Genomic DNA, 18,640 nt, shown 5'->3' with positions numbered 1-18,640 from the left:
ACAGCTATTCTATACGTATCAATCAGAGTTTGTTTGATTGATAGTCGAACGACTTTATAGTTTCTTGAGCTGCTCGATAAATTCAGTTATCATTATCAAGTTGACTATCTGAAGTAAAAGTTCTTTAATTGAACCTTGTCTTCATATACCTCCTCTTTTTCTAACTCTTTGCTTGCCCATCACTATTGATTGACTGATTCTTAGCACCCAGTATTTCAAAAGTACGAAATAAGCTGCAAGCTCTGGGCAATAATAACTTTTGCCGGCAGCAAAGTTATTCACACAACAGCATTTGCTGTGTCTCTCTGCTGTCTTCCTCGGGTCACTTCCGGTGACCTCAGGCATTGGCAAAACCCCAACACGTTCGCAGCTGCACCGAGACACAGTTACCCAATCAGAGGCAGCTGAAAGCAACCACAGTAAAGCAACGACAGTCGAAGAGAAGTAATATGCAAGCATTTCATACACTTCAACAAATATTGTAGTCGTAGTCAGTGTTGGGGCCACCATGTGTTTTATAATTTCTTTTGCCCAGCCCAGCCACTGGCCCAGGGCCACTGCTACTACTGCCACCACTGCTGTCCAGTGCTCCTTTGCTATGTGCCCTTTGCTCTGACCACATCAAGATGAACATGTTCGGCCACTCACGTGGCGCATGCTTTGATTTGTTTCGTTACGTTTCATTACAACAATCGTGCTGTCGATTCTCTGGCCCTGAGCTCAAACAGTCTTTGCCTAATATACCCTGTAAATGTTTGAGAGTGGGTGTTATGAGTTATGTGAAAGAGAGAGAGAGAGAGAGAATTTACGAAGGAGTAGAGCAAGAAAACTCTATGGTAGTCTAGGTCTATGAAACATAACTCTCTGCATTAGGGAGATTCTATATTTCACTTATATTACTCTCATGAAAATCGATAAATATCGTTTTTACTTTGCTACTCCATACTCATTTAATCTAAAATAAATCACATAGATTAAATAATAATCTTTTTCGTACATTTCTCTAAAGACAACTCTCAGTTATGTCCGCCTACAGGGTATATCTTAGTGGAACATATTGTCAGTTGCTGGGTCTTAGGTTGCTTTCATTACAAGTGGTATTAGGAATGTTGCAGTTGTTTTCTAGCTGCTCCTGTTGTCAGCCCATACATAAACCAAGCAAACGGAAGCAGCAGCAGCTGTTGCAGTAGCTGCAGCAGCAGCAGCATCGACGAAGACAACGTTGTGGTTTTCGATTTACTGGCTTTGTCGCAAAAATTCTCAAGAGATGCAGCAAATTTCATTTGGTTGCCCTGTCCATCACAAATGTTGCAAAACAAAAGGCAACTTTTGCATGCGACAACAGCAACAAAGCGCATAAAAAATTGTTATAGCAATCACAAAATTGTAACTGGCCCATTGACCGCTCAGTTTTTTTGCTGAGAAGGAGAACGAGAGAAAGAAAGGGGGAGTGAGAGTGAGAGAGAGGGAGAAAGAGAGGAGGCACTATCTCTCACTTTTATTTAATGCCAAATATTTTGCTACCTTTTGGCTAAACAACTTCTAGAGAAAGAGAGAGCGAGAGAGAGAGTAAGAGAGAGCGAGAGCGAGAGAAAGAGACGGCAAGTTGCGGCCAGCGACATCGACTGCCTTATTGATAGATTTTCTTTTACATTTTGCTTGTGCAGCCAAGTTGGTGGAGCCAAGTTTGTGCCATCATTGACATGCACTGCGAGAAATTGAGAGTGACATCCGTATATTTTAGCGCCACACTCGGCGCTCGGCACACGCCTGGCGTCTGGCAGGAGGCGGCGCATCCTTAATGCCAGTGCATTTGTCTTCTGCTGTCCGCTTGCATTTTCATCTCTTTGCTTCATTTGAGAACTTTGCGGTCCTTCTCCCTCGCTCTCTCTTCACGTGAGCAAACTTAATTTATTTTCCAACTAAATCGATAGCAGACCTACTACAGCACTACAGCAAGGAAATATAAATAGCAATCGAGAACAGTGGCCTTCAATGACCAAATATGCTGTCTACAATGTAGCTCATGTAAGTAGGAAGGCTTGATTACACTTCGTTATATTGTGAGAATGCGTGTCTGAAGTACTCCGAGCTCATCCACTGCTGATTAACATGCTGCATTCTCCACACACTTTGGAAGTCGAAAAGTGCAGCTGCTTGAGAAAACTTTCAGTTGCCGAATGAGCTACGCTCCATTTTGGCAACATTTTTCAGCTATTTAAGCAGAAAATCCTTTCTAGCCGCACTCGTACATTGAAACATTATGAAATGGAAGCCAGTGAAAGAAAGCAGAAGTGGCAGCAGTCGAGCCGAAAACACCTGGAAAATTAGTTTGGCTTTAGCATGTCTCAAGTGCTGCACAAAATGGCCGCTGCCACGCCTCCACCCGCCCACAATACGCCCAGTGCTGCTAATTGTGCACGTTGCTGCATATGTTTTCCATAAATTGCAACGACTTGAGTCGTCTCAACTCTGAGCTGAAGCAACGGAAGAGGAAGCAGCCTTCACTCGAGTTAAAAGTCTAAAAAGAGATTTGCTTATTTGTTTTGCTACATTCAGCTGGAGCTTTCTCTCTGGGTCTGGGCATATTATGCCAAGATTTAATTCACTGCTGCTGTTGGCTTTATTTCTGTATATTTTGAACCGAGATATTTCGATGGTTTAGGATTTTTGAATGCCAAGTTGAATGGCGATGAATGTTTTATACATAAGAAAGGAAGACACGACGCGTTCAATGTTTTTTCTATTTTTTTGTAATGCAAAATGCGCATCAGGCATTTGTATGCATTAGCCGAGTAAAACGAACATTTTATGGCATTAGCTTGCAGCAGCAGCAGCATCTAGTGGGCGTTTGGGGGTGGGCTGAGCCAATGGCTTTAACACAAATATGCATGTCGGCAGAGGCAGAAATTCCTGCATAGAATTGCACTTAAATACAGAAAATTGCACACAAACATAAAAGTGCAGCACGGCTCTCATGCAGCCAGGCTAAGTAGATACAGAGAGCGAGCGGCGGGCAGACAGACGAAAAACCTAGAAACTGTGGCAGCCTGCGCCAGCAGCAGCAGCAGGAGCAGCAGGAGCTTGCTGCTGGGCAATCCAAAGTACGTCATGAAAATCAGGAAACAGGATATATTAAGTTTGAGGAATGGGCGCTGGGCATACAAACACATCCATATGCAAATGTTGTCGCAGCAATTGGACAACTAGCCCCAAAGCCACCAGCAACTGTAGCAGCAGCAGCAGCAGCAACAGCAGCAGCAGCTACGCCGACAGCGCAGTCGTAAAAACTGGCCCTTGGCCTGTCGCCTGCGACAGTTTTTATTGCAGCATATAAAATAGGAGCAACACAGCAGCAGCAACAGCAGCAACAATAGCAGCAACAAGGACATGACAAAGTTTTCCATGCGCCTTGTTATACACTGTTCGTGCGGCCCAAAAGGGTATATATGGCCGTTGTAGCCTGCACTTCATGAGTAAAAGCTTTCTTATCGAATCTAGAGAAATAAAGATATAGCTGTATCATAACTGCTGAGCTCGATTGCTGCCAAGCACGCAAAACTATTAAAGATTATTTAAAAAGTAATTTATATTTACGTTTTTATAGATGAGCTGAGAATAATTCAAAACGAGCTATTGAGTCAGGCCAGCCCAGGAATCAGCTAGCTTAGGACTCGACTAGCGTACTCATCAGGATCTTACTTGACTCATCTCAATAAAACTTATATATAAAGTAAATGTCGTGTAAAGTCATCATATTCCAGGAATCAGCTAGCTTAGGACTCGATCTTCTCATCTCATCTCAATAAAACTTATATATAAAGTAAGAATCCTATCATCATATTTCCTTGCATCATCCAGACCCATACATATATCCACATTATTCTTTCACTCTTTTTCCCTCACTTGCTCTTCTGCAAATCAAACTTGATTCACTCAGATAGATATATCCATATCAGTTTTTCATTTTTCTCAGTTGCTCCGTTTTATTCTGAAACAGAGCATCGCGTCGTCATTACGCGCATTTCTTTTTGTTTTGCTTCATTTTTTGTTTTTGTTTTTCAATTGGCAACCACATTTTCTATTAGTGTAAATATGCAAAGTACATGAAGACATGAGGCTCCACTTCCGTTATGAGCGTAAGCGAGAAATAACCATAAAAATGTTGAATGCTGAATGTAAAATGCAAAGTGTAACTTTGTTGCGCCCTTTGGATAAACGGAACAGCCCGAGCATGGGCTGGCAGGGAGGCGAGTGGGATGGAGAGGGGGAGGGAGGGGTCTGCATTAGCCTGGGCAAGGGGAGATGACACTGAGCCAAGTCGAATATTTAGCTGTTTTTGGCATTTTAAATTACGTTTGTGGCGCACATATTAAAAATCTCTTTAGTTGGGGCTTTTCGGGTGTGTGCCACGCCTCTTATTTTTCATTCACACTTCATTTGACGAGCGATGAAATTTAAAGCGAATCCCATAAAACGCAAATGAAAATGAAAATCGAAATGAAAATGAGAATCGAGCATGAAAGTAAAGCACAAAAAAAAAAGCATTTGAGAGCAAACAAGAAATATTAGCAACGCCATTTGCAACGTGGAGAATTCGTTTGGGGGCGGGGCCGCTAAGCTACGAAATGCGCAATTTTTCCATTTATTTATTACGGCAAGCGAGAATTTAAATTAAATATTGATCCATTAGAAATCGAAATATATTTGCTCGCAATTCAAAATAAAACTTTAACAGATTAAATGGGCTAAAATATTTAAGAAATATAAAACTAAATTAGTCAACAACTATGACATTTATGACATGCAAATATCTTTCTAAATCCCATAAATTATTTATATACATAGTTCATTTTGTTGAAAGCCAACAAATTGTGAGCTCATGCATTGTGGTGCAAATTAAACGTTTGATAAATCATGCTGAATATATGAAAATATATATGTAATAGAGACAAAAGGAAAACTATTGTGATAGAGCTGAGTGGCACACTTTTGAATACCCTGTACAGCAGGAGGAGGGTATAGTGGGCAGGTAAGAGCAACACTACAACTGAATTACTTTTGAGAATAGTTTGCTAATATTTTAATAAGCATCGGACTGCAGCAGAGATCGGTATAGCACACTCATATTAAGCCTGTGTACATTGATGTAGCTTTTTCAGGAGCTTAGAGATGCTAGTAAAAATATGTAATGGTCAATAAGAATATATATCCAATTAATAAAATGCTTTCCATTCCTAATGTGCGGGACCTTCGCCTGTCCAACTAAGAGACTTTCCGAACTGGAGAACTTGCGTAAAGGCTATCTCTTAGTTTCACACTTACTTCTCTTATTTCATATTATTTCTATAAATTTTGTTTAGTTTCAAGCCGGCCTGAAAGTCTAGTATACTAAATGAACAGCTGTATTCTTATTTCGCTTAAGTCGAAGTTCCTAGCCATATTCTTTCTCCCTTCTATACCTTTCTCTATATCAACTCTCCAGCTAAGCTACAGTGAAAGTTAGTTTGACATGTAATGCATATATCGGTCGCGACTCAGCTAGCGACTGCCCACAGGCTATCTGTTAGTCAGTCACGCCCACACCTCTCTGCTCCTACAGCAACTTGGCTTTTCGTTGGTCGTTTCTATGATTTCAATTTGCAGGCTTATTCAAATGAGAGTGGTGGAGGGATACTTTGCTGCTTATCAAAGACAAATATGAAATATTAATAATGCGCGGAACACGCTGCGGGGCTGTGGACTGTGGACTGAGGACTGTGGGGCTGCGAGCACATTAAATATGATGGGAGCAATCGCGTTGGCGAATTCGTGTGACACAGAAAAATGCAAATTTCACCGGGCGAACGGGACAGACCTCGACTCGTATCACTTTAATGCCTTTCACTTTGATTCGCAGCCAGGCAAAATGCAACACGTGCGCTATAAATCAACTCAGCTGGAAGAGAGACAGCAGGGGCAGAGGCAGAGGCAGAGGCAGAGGCAGAGTCAGGGCAGAGGCAGCTGCACAGCGTGCCTGGCTGGCTCTATGTAAGCGCACTCATTTCAAAAATCAAATCAAAAATAGTTTGAAAAGTTCCAAGTGCTTAACTCTTGGCCGAGGCGCAGAACGCGACACTAGCCCCAGCTCCTGCCCTTCCGTACCCTTCTAGCCCAAACGGCAGGCGACAAACAATGCAACAAATTGCAGCCAACAGCCAGCCAAAGGAGCAACTTTGTAATTGTCTGCCAGAGACACGTGGGCGCCACGGCTCTCACATATATGCTGAAGACAGTGTGAAGGCGAAGGTGTATGCCAGAGAATAAAGTGCATGCCATGTTGCTGGTAATAGGCAACCATAGTCATTATCATCGTCATCAACATCAACATCGTCGTCATCATCGCCGCTGTCGCGACCATCGCATTTGTGGCTGCTCAACAGCCAGCGCCTCAGTTTGCCTCAGTTTGCCTCAGTTTGTGCGTTGACATTGTCTTTGTAGCCCGCATTGCTGAAATAGCAGGGCATTAGGCATGCCAGCCAGCCAGCCAGCCAGCGCCATATAACACTGTGCTACACAAGACAGGCGCATGCCAAAGTTACAGCAGCTGCTACATCAAAATGCCTTCAACTGCAGCCGACTGCTCAATACCCTGTTTGCTGTTTGAATCGAAAACGTTGAGTGAAAGGCATTGAAATTTGAGTGAGGGTCGAGGCAGATGAGATTGGAGTGTGCTAGAGGGGCGAGCAGAAAACTAAAATGTAACTGAGGGAGTATTAAAGAGACTCTATATGGCAATCGCTGAGCAAATGTAGCTTAGGTTGGATATGCAGAGGAGAGAAAGAGAGCGACAGCAGGTATTCTTAAAAGACGACTAACAACATTCCCTACAGTGCAGTGAGTAAATAGAATGCTCTAAGAAGAATACTCTTCTAATAATCTACCTGAAATATATCTTAGCTATACTCAACTGAAAAATCCGCTATGCAACTTAGGCGTCTAATATTCCATTCGTTGCTCTATCTCTTACATTCTCGCCCTCTCTCTCTCTCACTCTCTAAGGGCAGTCAATTTCTCTATTATTTATTAGCTTGTAGCCCAGTATAGCCACCCCACTCAATACGCAGCTCAAGTCTATTTTTTGCCATGTTCGACATTTGCCGCAGTCAAAATTTAATTGAATAAAAACTTTTTGTGTCTTCTGTTAATTTGCTTTGAATGAAGTTAAAGTTGAACATCTGCAGGCGCTGGCCACGCCCACTCTCAAACAGTCTATATGTGTAGCTAAATACATATATTTATATATATATATATCCCCTATAGTTAGGGGAGTTATCGCGCAGTCGGTTTGCCATTTGTGGGTGCAAATGTCAAGTTGACTTTGCCAGCTGCTCGCAGCTCAGCTTGTGTGTGTGTGTGTGGGGGGGGAGGAAGTCCTTAACAGTCACCAACTGTGGATTTAGCTTGGTCCTGCGCTTGATTATAGTGTTAACCCGGTGAACTTGCAGCAGGTGCGCCAATGTCAACGACAACAAGAGCTTCCATTCAAACGTCGCCAATTCAATTGCCTTGACTCGTGTGTGGCTCAGTGTGCGCAAGTGTGAGTCTGTGTGTGTGTGCTTGCGCTTTAGTAAGTGTGCGTGACAGTTTAGGTGTTGCAATTGTTTGCTTAACTATTTCATAGTTATTAGAAATTTTAAATGCATTCAGTGGACGATTACTTGGCGTATACGTAATTTTCACCAAAAGGAAACCCAGAGAAAATGAGAGACAGAGACAGAGAGAGAATGATGGGAGGACAAAAGTAAAATGAGAGAGCACTAGCGCATGCTGATGAGCAATTAACAAACAATTGCAACGTTTTTAGTCAAAGGCAAACACTGCGGCAAGTGTGGACACACGATAGACGAATGAGAGTGAAGGAGAAAGAATGACACGCGCGGCAAAAGAGACAAGCGAAAGGCACTGTGAGAGAGTAAGCTGAAGTCGCTTAGCTATGGAAGTGAGTAGGGAATGGATATATATAAGTAAAATGATTAGTGAAAGAGTGCAGAAGTTATTTCTTACTTGACTAAAAATTTGACTTGAGAAACTTAAAAAGTTAACATATTCAAATCAGTTACTAATTGAATTATTTGAGCAGCTAATATGCCCGCTTTCGCAGTGTATACGAAAAACTGCTCACAGTGCATTCTTTTAGATGCAGCGCGCAAAATTTTTGCTCATAATTAAAAGCTAACAAAAGGCAAAAGTTGCCGCGTTGCCTGACAAGGCCAATGTGGGGCGGGGTGGCGCTTAAGAGGGCTGCAAAAGGGGGCGTGGTATATATATATGTATATATGTATGTATGTATGTATAGTAATAGCTGCAACAGCAGTGAATTTCGCTGCTGTTGTCCCTGTACTTACCCGCTGCTAAAGCGCTAACAACATTTGCAGCAGTGACATGCGGTGATGTTGTTGCTGTTCCTGTTGCTGTTGCTGTCGCTGCTGTTGCTGTTGACCCAGCATGGCTCGGACTTGACGCCGACAATAATAATTTGGAGCCATCAGGAGCTGCAGCAGCAGTTGTTGAGTTTGGCAAAATTTCAGCTACTTGGCAAGCATCAGTGTTGTTGTTGCTGCTGCTGCTGCTGCCGCTGCTGTTGCTGCTGCGGCGACTATTGTCAAATATTTGATGCACAGGCGGCAGCACATCTTCATAATGCAAACTATCTGGCGTAATATGCGTGGCCAGCGTTGCAGTTGTTGCTTTTGGCTCAGCGGAAGCTGTAAAGTTATACTCATCATCAATGTCAGATTCAAGCGCTGACAATGTCAGTTGCTGTTGCTGTTGCTGCTGTTGTTGCTGTTGCTCATGCTGCTGTGCTGCTGCCTGCTGTGTGGCTGCGTTGCGCTTGCGATTGTAGTACTCATAGTTTGCTGTTGTTGTTGGTGTTGCTGCTGCTGCTGCTGCTGCCGTTGTCTCATCATCCGAAGCAACAACAACGGAATTCTCGCTGTCATCAGTTGTCGCCGTGACTGCTGCAGCATCCGTAGTCGTGTCTATGATTTTATCCTCAACCATAAATTGCACTTTTTTGCGTGTACTCGACGCAGACGTGGGCGTTGGCGTGGGCGTGGCAGTTGCTGTTCCCCCCGCTCCTGCTGTCGCTGTCCCCGGTGTCGTTGGCGTTGGTATATAGAACTGTGACTTGCCCGCGGGCGTCAACACAGGCGCCGTTGCAGGCGTCAAGCCGGTGTCAGGCGACAGCAAAGGAGCGTTCAGCTCCAGTGTGGTCGGCCGCTTCAGTATGGACTTGATGCCGGGCGAAGTGGGCGTCACAGTGAGCACGGTATAAGCCTCCGAGCTGCTTGAATCATCGTCAGCCGCAACGGCAGCTGCAACGGCAGCTGTAACAGTTGCCGCTGGCTGTGCATCGACGAGTGCGAGATTAGGCGATTCCTCTGGCTTCTTGTTGCGCGGTGGACGCCTTGGATTGCTGGCAACTGTTGCAGCTGCGGGCGGCGTTGGCTCTGTGGCAATTATTATGCGTTCATAGCCATCGCTAGAGTCGCCAGCATCGTTTGACTTATCGCCCAGGCTAATGCGCTGACCAGCAATTGCTGCCACATTATTGTTGTAGAACTTGCTGCGCTGCTGCTGCTGCTGTTGCTGCTGCTGCTGTGGCTGCTGCTGCTTCTGTTGCTGTTGCGGCTGCTTTAGCTGTGGCTGCTTTTGCTGCTGGCGACATTGCTCGTGCTCATCCTCGTGCAGCTGTGCATCGGCCACATCAAAGTCATCATTGTTTTTGGTCTTGGCTTGGCTTTCGACTGAGATCAGTTCGTAGGGATTCACATTGCAGCGCAAGATGGAGCGTCGCGAATTGCTGGCTGCCTGCCGCTTGCTGAGCAGCCCGCTGCTCTGCAACAGCGCCTCGCTGTCCTCCTCCAGCCAGCAATCGGCCGGATCTGGCGGAGCCGTGGGCGTGCTCTTCGACGTGCGAGCTAGGGGCAGCTGGGCCCGCGTTCTGGTGCGTCCACGCTGCATGCTCGTGGCAGTTGCTGCCGCCTTGCCGTTGGAGGAGGCAGCGGCTGTGGCTGTGGCTGTGGCAGTTGTTTCGCGGCTACGTGACTTGCCTTCCTTGGCGCTTGACTCGGCGGCGCTGGGCTCCGGCGATAGCAGCCGTGTGCGTCGCATCAGGTCATAGGGATCCTTTTGTGGATCCAGAATCGTAGGACGTGACTTTTTGGTGGCGCTAACCACGCGCATTGTCGCCGCCATCGGACGGCGAACGGCAGCAGCTGCCGCTGGCAGTCGCACGGTGCCGCCACCACTGATGGTGGCCAGGGGCAGGCGTGAACCTTTGCACTTCTTGCACACGCTCGCCTTCTTCACATCACGTTTCGTGCCGTTCAGATACTCTGCGCACGAACAGATCACAACGGCCAATGCCGTCGCTCCGCCCGGCTCGCCATCCGTCGCAAAGATAGCCGCTGCATGCGGGTGCCCGTAGCCGTAGGAGGGGCGGGCGGGTATACCACGCACCGTGCCATAGATCCAGGGCTCTGCGTACTTCATGGAGCGCGAGAGCGCGCTGGGCAGGAACTCATAGCCAGGCGGCGGAGCAGCAGGCGGCGGCGGCAGCTGATATGCCAGATGATGATGGGGATGATGCTGCTGCTGCTGCTGCTGCTGTTGATGATGGTATTGCAGCTGCTGCTGCTGATGCTGCAACTGCTGCTGCTGCTGTTGCTGCTGCTGCTGCATGTGCAGCAGCTGAAGGGTTTGCATGCCGCCGGCTGTGGCTAGAGATGCGTTCTTATTGTCGCTGCTGATTTTGAGCCGCTGACTCCAAGTTTTCTTTGATTTGTCATACATTGGCGTGGGCTGCAACGAGAATGGGCAGAGATATCAAAGAGTTAGTTGGATAACTTTCAGCTCGGAGCAGAGTTTAAGCAGAGTTTGTGCAACTTCACCTTTTACTAGTTGTTGCTGCTGTTGCTGTTGCTGTTGCTGTCGCCGCTGCGCTCATAATCCTCAATTTGAATTAATGGCTTTGATGTAGTTTGTCTCGTTCACTCTCACTCTCTCACTCTCTCTCTCTGTGTCTGGCTAGCTCTCGGTTTGAGTTCGTGGCTATCAAGTGTTGCTGCTCGCCCGCCTGCAAAGGATATGACAGAAAATTATTAAAGCGCAACGTCCAGCGGGAAATCCGTTTAGAAAAGTTTATTATTGAAAAAGTTTAAAATGCGATTATATGTGGAGCCGACCCGCAGCCCCGCCGAGCAGGGGGCAAAGGAGGTGTGTAAGCGGCCTGGTGCTTGTCAGCCTGGAAGCAGCTGCATTAATATTTTGAGTAATTTAATGAGACGACCCGGCTGCTTACACTGTTGACAAATAGCTGAGATTAACAAGGCCCAAGGCCCATAAATACAAGACGACCTTAATGTACATATATATAGATATATAGATTTTCTCTAGGAATTATCACAAATGGAATTCATTGAATGCTTGCCAAAGTGTTTTCGCAATATTGGTAAAAGTATCTTTAAAGACATATCTGAATACCCTAAATCCGTTTGGCTTATAGAGGTGTGCTATATATATCTTTAAAGTCAATTTAAGGTCTCTTACTAGCAGTTGATTATACAAAGGGTGGTTAATACCCTGTATAGCAATTTTATGAGAGAGAGCTGTATAATTTTGTATAACCAGTATTTCATTACAAAGCATTATGATGACTGGAAAGGTAGCTCTGCGTAAGTAAAAAGGATAACCAGGTCCAAGAACTTTAACACTTAGAATAATTGCAAGTATATGCCACTCAAATTTATTATCTTAACAACAGAATTAATAATTGTAATGCGCGTGTTCAATTCTAAGCAACAGAGTTGCCTGAACAACAGTTGCTCATAGTTAAACTTTAAACAGCTTCTCACACTCAATCTTTATAAAATAATGAACTGTCTTAGAGATAGTACTGCTGTTAATTAAACAGCGTATCTGTTAGCACATCACTTAAGCAACTAAGTATCCTCACTTGTTGCTCTTGGAGGCTATCTCTCGCCTAATATTAATTGCAGCCTTGTTGTTGTTGCTGTTGTGGCTGTGGCAGCTATTGCGCGTATTGTTGTATCCAATCAAGTTGAGAACTCAATTTCGACCCCTAAATAGACAAGAAGTGCCCCACAAAATCCCAAGTAATTTTTTACAATTTTCACAGACGAATCCAGCCACCCACCCTGCGGCCCCCAACAGCTGTCACGCCCCTTTGTCCGAGTATACTGTGGAAATCAAATAAAGCAGTCAAAAGCATATAAACCACACTCATCTCACCTAGCCCCGCCCCGCGCATCCTGTCAAGCTGTGAAAGTTCCTTTTGAAGCTGCTTTCACTGGGCGACAGAAGCGCAACCACGAGGTGGGCAAGGCAGGGGTGGTTGAAGTGGAAGAGGCGGCGCTACAGGGCAATGGCGACCATTTTTGGCCAGCGCTGCTGTACGCATTTCTGCGGCTGTTGCTGCTGCTGTCGCTGCTGTTGTTGTTGTTGCTGTCGCTGCTGCTGTTGTTGCTGTTGATTCTGTTCTGCTGAACTTTGTTTTCATTTTTCGCGAGTGAATTTTTGGTCGTCATCGTGACCACTTTTCACAATCAGCCGCCTGCCCACAAAATCTTTGCAAGCGGCTTACAGTTCAAGTTGCTGTTGCTCCCGGTGACCAGCTCAGCTTCCTGCTGCTGGCGCGCTTCATGGTTTTGGATATTAATCAAACGCAACCGTCGCCATCTCCGTCTCAGTCTTCATCTCCGGCTGCTGCTTGGACCGGACACTGGCGCTATGTGGACCCTTGGACCAAACGTTGGCATACTTTAGCTTAGTTACCGTTACAATTGTTGCTGTTGTTCTCGCTGTTGCTGTTGCTGTAGTTGTTGTTCTTTTTCTTGAGGTGCTGCTGCTGTTGCTGCATTGCTGGCGAAACACGTCGCCGCGCGTTGAAAAATGTTGATAAATGTTGACAATTTTTCCGGCAACCACTCGTGATTAATCTAATTTTTCTCTTGCTCGCCTTATACATTGCGTTCTTATAGTTGGCACCCACGGCATTGTTGCCAGTTGCCAGTTGCCAGTTACCAGTTGTTGTTGCCGGTTGTTGTTGTTGTGACTGTTGCTCTGTTGCAGTTTTGATTACATGCCTGCCTCTCCTTGTTGTTGCTGTTGCTCAGTTGTTGCTGTTGTCAAGTTGTTGTCGTTGTCGTTGGCGCTGTTGCTGTTGCTGCTGTTGTTGCTGTTGTTGTGTAGGTGTGAAGTAAAATTAAAAACGTGTCATTTTTTGCTTTATCGCGTGACGCCCATTTGGGCAAAATGTTGCCATGACCCAGCGCCGTTGGCGGCCCAAACGCAATAACAATAAAAATAGAATACTTCAGTTTCAAAAGACGAACCGAAAATGCTCTTAGAGCTGCATACGATTACCCAAAGGAATGCTGCTTCCTATGAATGTCATATGATATGATAAGCTGATACTTGAAAGCATTTGCTTAGGGTGAAGCTAAGCAGGAGGAAATATTTTAAAGACAAAGGCTTTGTTTTGCAAATGTGATAGGAGTAGCTATATATACATATATATTTTTAGAAGATCAAAGTGGAGTTACAGTAATAAAATATAGACAGCTGATCTGCTTAGCTTTGATTTGCAGAATGAGCGACAGCAAGCAGAAGGGAAAGGATTAAGATCAACATTGAGTAAGCTAAATTCATTCAATTCTTTTCAACTCATTCATTTATAATTTATTGTCGAAATCATAGCAGTCCCCTGCCTTCACAATAATAGTTAATAGAATAGAATAGAAGAACTACTGAGTAAGAGAACATTTTATGGCAGCTACAGATTAGATAGAGCTGATCTGCCAATGAGGCTGTTTGACTGACTGTCTGACTGATTCGTATCACTTCATTCATATCATGTAGACCCCAATGGAAGCTGCAGCAAACTGCCTAGATAACTCAAAATACTCTACACAAGCAAACATCAGCATCAACAGCTACAAAGCGCAAAATGTTTTGAGTGAAATTTGAAGCCAGGTTATTTTGAGGTGTTTGCCAGGCTCTGTTGTGGCTTTGTTCGGCTGGCCTGTAGCCAGACTTGTCGTTGGCTCGGCCAATAATGTGATGCAGTGGTTAAATATCTGCCATTGCGAATCCCTCAGATTTGCTTCTAATACTCTGATGAACTGCATGTAATTACACTAATTGCAGTTGTTGCCGTTGTAGCTATTTAGTTTTAGTTGCCCACTAATTGTGTCTAAGCTTGTTGAATCACTTACACATATCCCACATGCTCACATGCTCACATGTATAGCTATAATCTCTTCCCCCACTCTCTGCCACTGCCTCCCTCTCACTCTCACTCTCCCTCTCTTTCTCTGCTCAATTAGTCGTCAGACAATACATTTGCATCAGGGTTTAATTTGAACTTAAGCGGATTTACCACAATTCTCTCTTGACACTCAGCCCATAATTAAGCGCCGTGATTGTCTTTTGACCAAGTTGAAAGCCGTTTTTTCGCTCCTCGACTCTCGGCGACTCTCTCCCTCTCTCGCTGCCGTGGTGCATCATAATTTTTCACGCTCAATTGGCTGCAGCTCTCCATCTTCGCCATTTTCCATTTCCTTTTGGCCATAGAGCTCACTTTTTTTCCTCCGTGCCAAATGCAATTTGTCATTATAAATTTACGTCAGTTTAGGCAAAGGCAGAGGCAAAGCCAGTCGCGCATCAGGGTGCAAAAAAAAAAAAAAAAAAAAAAAGAAAACTTTTGGCCAAGCTCGGAAAAACTACTACTGCATTTTCCAATATATTTTCAACTTGACTTCGCGCACAAAAGTTCTCGATTGTTGCTGTTATTGTTGTTGTTGCTGTTGCTGGCGCCGGTGCCACCCACAAAACTTGGCCACAGATTGATGGTCATATAAAAAAGTAGTTAACGCAATGCCACAGTGGCTAAAAACAAATGCCAACCGAAGCATTGCACTTGTCGCAGTCACCGCTAATTGAGTGAGCTTCAGGTTAAAGTTGAACGAATCATTTGTCAATTAAAAGAGCTCAGGAGCAGCTAGAAGCATACTTGAAACATTTAAAATGTAATTAGAGCTCACATACATACACACACACTGACACTCACACACACACACAATTGTAGAGATGCAGCTGGCTAGGCTAAGCTGCTGCGGTTGGCGCTGCAGAGCTCATACAATAAGCGGCTTAAAAATCAGCGGAAACCTAATGAGTTAACAACTAAGTACAGCAGTGGCTCCAGCGCGGCAGGAGAGAGCAGCAGGCAGAACAAAGCTGAGCTGAGTTGAGTTGAGTTGAGTTGAGTTACGGGCGACTCACAGATCAAGGCTAACCAATGGCAACGGCAGCAGCAGCAGCAGCAGCAGCAGCGGCATCTCTTAGGTAACTAAAGACACATCAAGTATACGCACTGTGAATAAGCAACAGCAGCAGCTGTAAAGCAAGCAAAAATTGAAGAGATTAAGCTGATGGAGAGGCGAATGCTCTGTATGAATTGTGAAAGGCTGATGGCAAGCAGGAAATAAATTTATATAAATGTATGTATTACTTGTTGTTCTGCAATAAGAGAGTATATATGTACATACATATATTTCTAGTCTACATATATTTCATCTATAGCTCAGCAGCACCTCCCATTCCCATCCCTTCCACTTACAGGGTATACAAATTAACAATTTAATTTAGCCGCTTTGCAGAGCATCTTAATTTATTCAGCAAGAAAAATTGGTTGAGCAATGAGCGCAGCAGGAGCGAAGCGTCGAATGTGTAGCAGCTAACGGACAGGTGAGCGATGGGCGGAAGCGGGGGCAGGGGGGTTGCGTGTGGCGTGGAGCATGTAGCAAGTCGACGACATAATCGCCGCTTTGGGGCGCTCAATTCGCAAGCAGCTAAACACGGCTCAGGCCAAGTAAGTCGAGATGGCGCATGGGGATGAGCAGCCGGAGGAGTCGGAAGCGCTGAGTGAAATGTGCAGCAGCTGCTTAAAGAGAGCGCCGCACGCTGACGTGTGCAACGTGAAAGGACACAGAACTGGGGCACATCTGAAACTGAAAATGAAAATGAAGACGAAGATGAACTGCCGCCCAAGCTGGCAGATTGACAGAGTGATACAAGACAGAGAGAGAGAGAGAGAGAGAGAGAGAGAGAGAGAGAGAGAGAGAGAGAGAGAGAGAGAGAGAGAGAGAGAGAGAGAATGAGGAAGGGCGTGTTGCACTTTATTTATATTGAAATTAATTTATTGAAAATTCTAATAAGCTTTTGTTGTTGGCACTTTTTGTCTCGCTTCGGCTGATGTTGCATCAAGTGTCTGCTGCAGCGCCCACAAACAGTCAACAGATTTATGCTTGGACATATTAATTTATACGCTTAGACGAAAATTGTTAAGTAAATTGCTAACGCCGGGACGACAAAGATTTATCACAGCTAGATGCAGTTAGTGCCCAGCAGTTGCTGCAGCTCCAGCAGCAACTTTAAGTAATTTAGTTAAATGAATGCAAGCCGAAGACAGCAGGGATAGAAAGAGACAGACCGAGTAAGAGAGAGAGAGAGAGAGAGAGGGAGAGAATACGGTAGAGAAAGGGTAAAAGAAAGTGGGCGAGAGAGAGAGGGTATGTTATGCTCTGTTTATTATGTGTGAAAGGGTATATTAAGTATGAACAATTGTTACAGCTGTGAGCGGCTTTTCTTGCTTATTTATGAATAAATCGTATGGCGTCTCTTCTTCTTCTTCTTAAAACTGAACATCTCATCATCGTAGTATCCTTAAAATTTACCACTTTTAAAGAACTAACTAACTCTTTGAATATCCTATCGTATATATCTTCCACTATGAAAGGCGTCAAAGTCTTTCACCTCATCCTAATATAGATATCTTATCATCACAAGCTAGGCAATCATAGCGTGATGGCTTTCATCTACAGATTCAGTCCCAAATTGAAAAGAGTAGTAGAAGCTAGAGTAAATAAATTAATTTGGCCGATAGACTAGACTACCATGCTGACCACCTTAAAAAGAGAGCTCTACGCATACGCCAATCTAACATAATCTACACACACACATACATATATAAGACTCAAATTTCAATAGGCTAAGCCTTCAATTGAATGCAGCTCTACATACCCCCAATTCCCACAGCAACTAGTTGCTCCAGTGTATTGGGCAGTCAGGCAGGCAGGCGGGCAGGCAGGCAGGGACTTGCCGTTGTTCTTAGTTGTCTACATGCAACTAATTGAATTTGCTGCTTTGTGAAATGTTAACAAGTTTTGCGGCTGCAGCTCGTAGGCATGCAAAACTTTGCAGCATGCAACACACATTAAAGCGCAGTGACAAATGCAGCAGCAATAGAAGCAGCAGCAACAGCAGCAACATTTGCTAGAGCAGCCATTAAATTTGTGTAATTAACCAGACGCCGACGCAGAGGCGAAAAACGGGGCCAAGCCTGGGCAGAGAAAGGCAACAACTTTGCTAAACTAATTAAAATGCATATTCTGGCTGCACATAAATGTCGAAAAAGTTTTGCTATATAGTCGCCGGAGTCAGTCGTCGTCTAGTTGCATGGTAAACAGGTACAATACAACCTCACCCACAAATGGGCATGGGCTAAGCAAATAGATGACAGCATCGCCTCTTGCTCAGGCTCCGTCTCAGCTGCTGCACACGTTTCGGACACGTTGATGACAGTTTTGCCGGGCTCCTGCAATTTGTATAACATGCTGGGCAGCTAGCAGCTGGCCGGCCACCCTCGCATTTGTTAAAGCAAAACTTTTTGTAAACTCATTAGAGCAGCCGGCCAAGCAAGCCCAGCAAGTCCAGCCAAGGCAGGGCAAGCCCAGCTAAGCCAAGCAACTGTGCTAACCAACCAGGGCTTCTGGCTGGGCGCCTCCCACAAGTTTACCATCTCCTTGGCTTTCTCTTTTTACTTTTGCTAAAAGAAAACAGCCAGGTCGGTAGCCATAGAAACGGGTCAGAGATTGGGGGAGGGCAGACCGACAGAGTCCTGGAGTCCGGGGCAGGCAAACAAAAGGCAGGCCCGGTCTAAGATAAACAGGCAACTTCTTATGCAGGCAGGGCTTACTGTCGCTTTTCATGCGGCTAAACAGGCCCGGCGGTGCAGTTGAAATTTTATTTATTGCATTAACTTGAAACCGCTCGGCAAGGACGCCGACCAACACAAGCACAAGCACGAGGCACAAGCAACACAAACTGTTTGTAGAAGCCACCAGCCGTGGGCGGGACGGGGCGGTGCTGGCTGGGCGTAGCTTCTCATAATAAACATAATGAAAATGATGTTCATAATGAAGCGCACTAATCGACTCGACGACCAAGGCGCAGCTGTCGCTTTCAGTTTACGACTTAGCAAATTGAAAACTATGCGGGGCTAGAAAAACTATGCTTAGCATGTGAAAGACGGACTGATTGATGATCAAAGCAAGGCTTAAACTGCAAGCTGCAGAAGCCAAGTCAAATTAAGCATTGTGAGGCGAAATTGAAGCATTGAAGCTGCTCTCGAATTGAATTTTAAAACAGCCAATTCATTGTTAACATATTTTCAATTCTGATTCAATGGAGCCTTAAGTCCAAATTTTATGGCAAAAAAAAAAAAAAAATAAAT

At 44.8% G+C, this 18,640-nt stretch overlaps 1 protein-coding gene across 3 annotated transcripts in view; it reads right to left on the bottom strand.

Moving 5' to 3' along the window:
- RhoGEF64C (Rho guanine nucleotide exchange factor at 64C) overlaps window positions 1-18,640 on the bottom strand; it is a 132,797-nt gene that overhangs the window by 27,369 nt on the left and 86,788 nt on the right. For all 3 annotated transcript variants that reach the window (XM_089467977.1, XM_089467978.1, XM_018008484.2), the window contains 2 exons: window positions 10,938-11,122; window positions 8,388-10,848 (listed from right to left, as the gene is read on the bottom strand). In XM_089467977.1, coding sequence (XP_089324103.1) covers window positions 8,388-10,839 — 2,452 coding nt within the window. In that variant the 5' untranslated portion in view covers window positions 10,840-10,848; window positions 10,938-11,122. The remainder of the gene's footprint in view (window positions 1-8,387; window positions 10,849-10,937; window positions 11,123-18,640) is intronic.

Source organism: Drosophila arizonae, chromosome 4, assembly GCF_054131065.1.
Source record: "Drosophila arizonae isolate 15081-1271.41 chromosome 4, UAZ_ARI_1.0, whole genome shotgun sequence".
NCBI classification, from domain to species: Eukaryota; Metazoa; Arthropoda; class Insecta; order Diptera; family Drosophilidae; genus Drosophila; species Drosophila arizonae.
The sequence above is the reverse complement of the archived record's forward strand: the minus strand, read 5'-3'. Positions and strand labels throughout refer to the sequence as shown.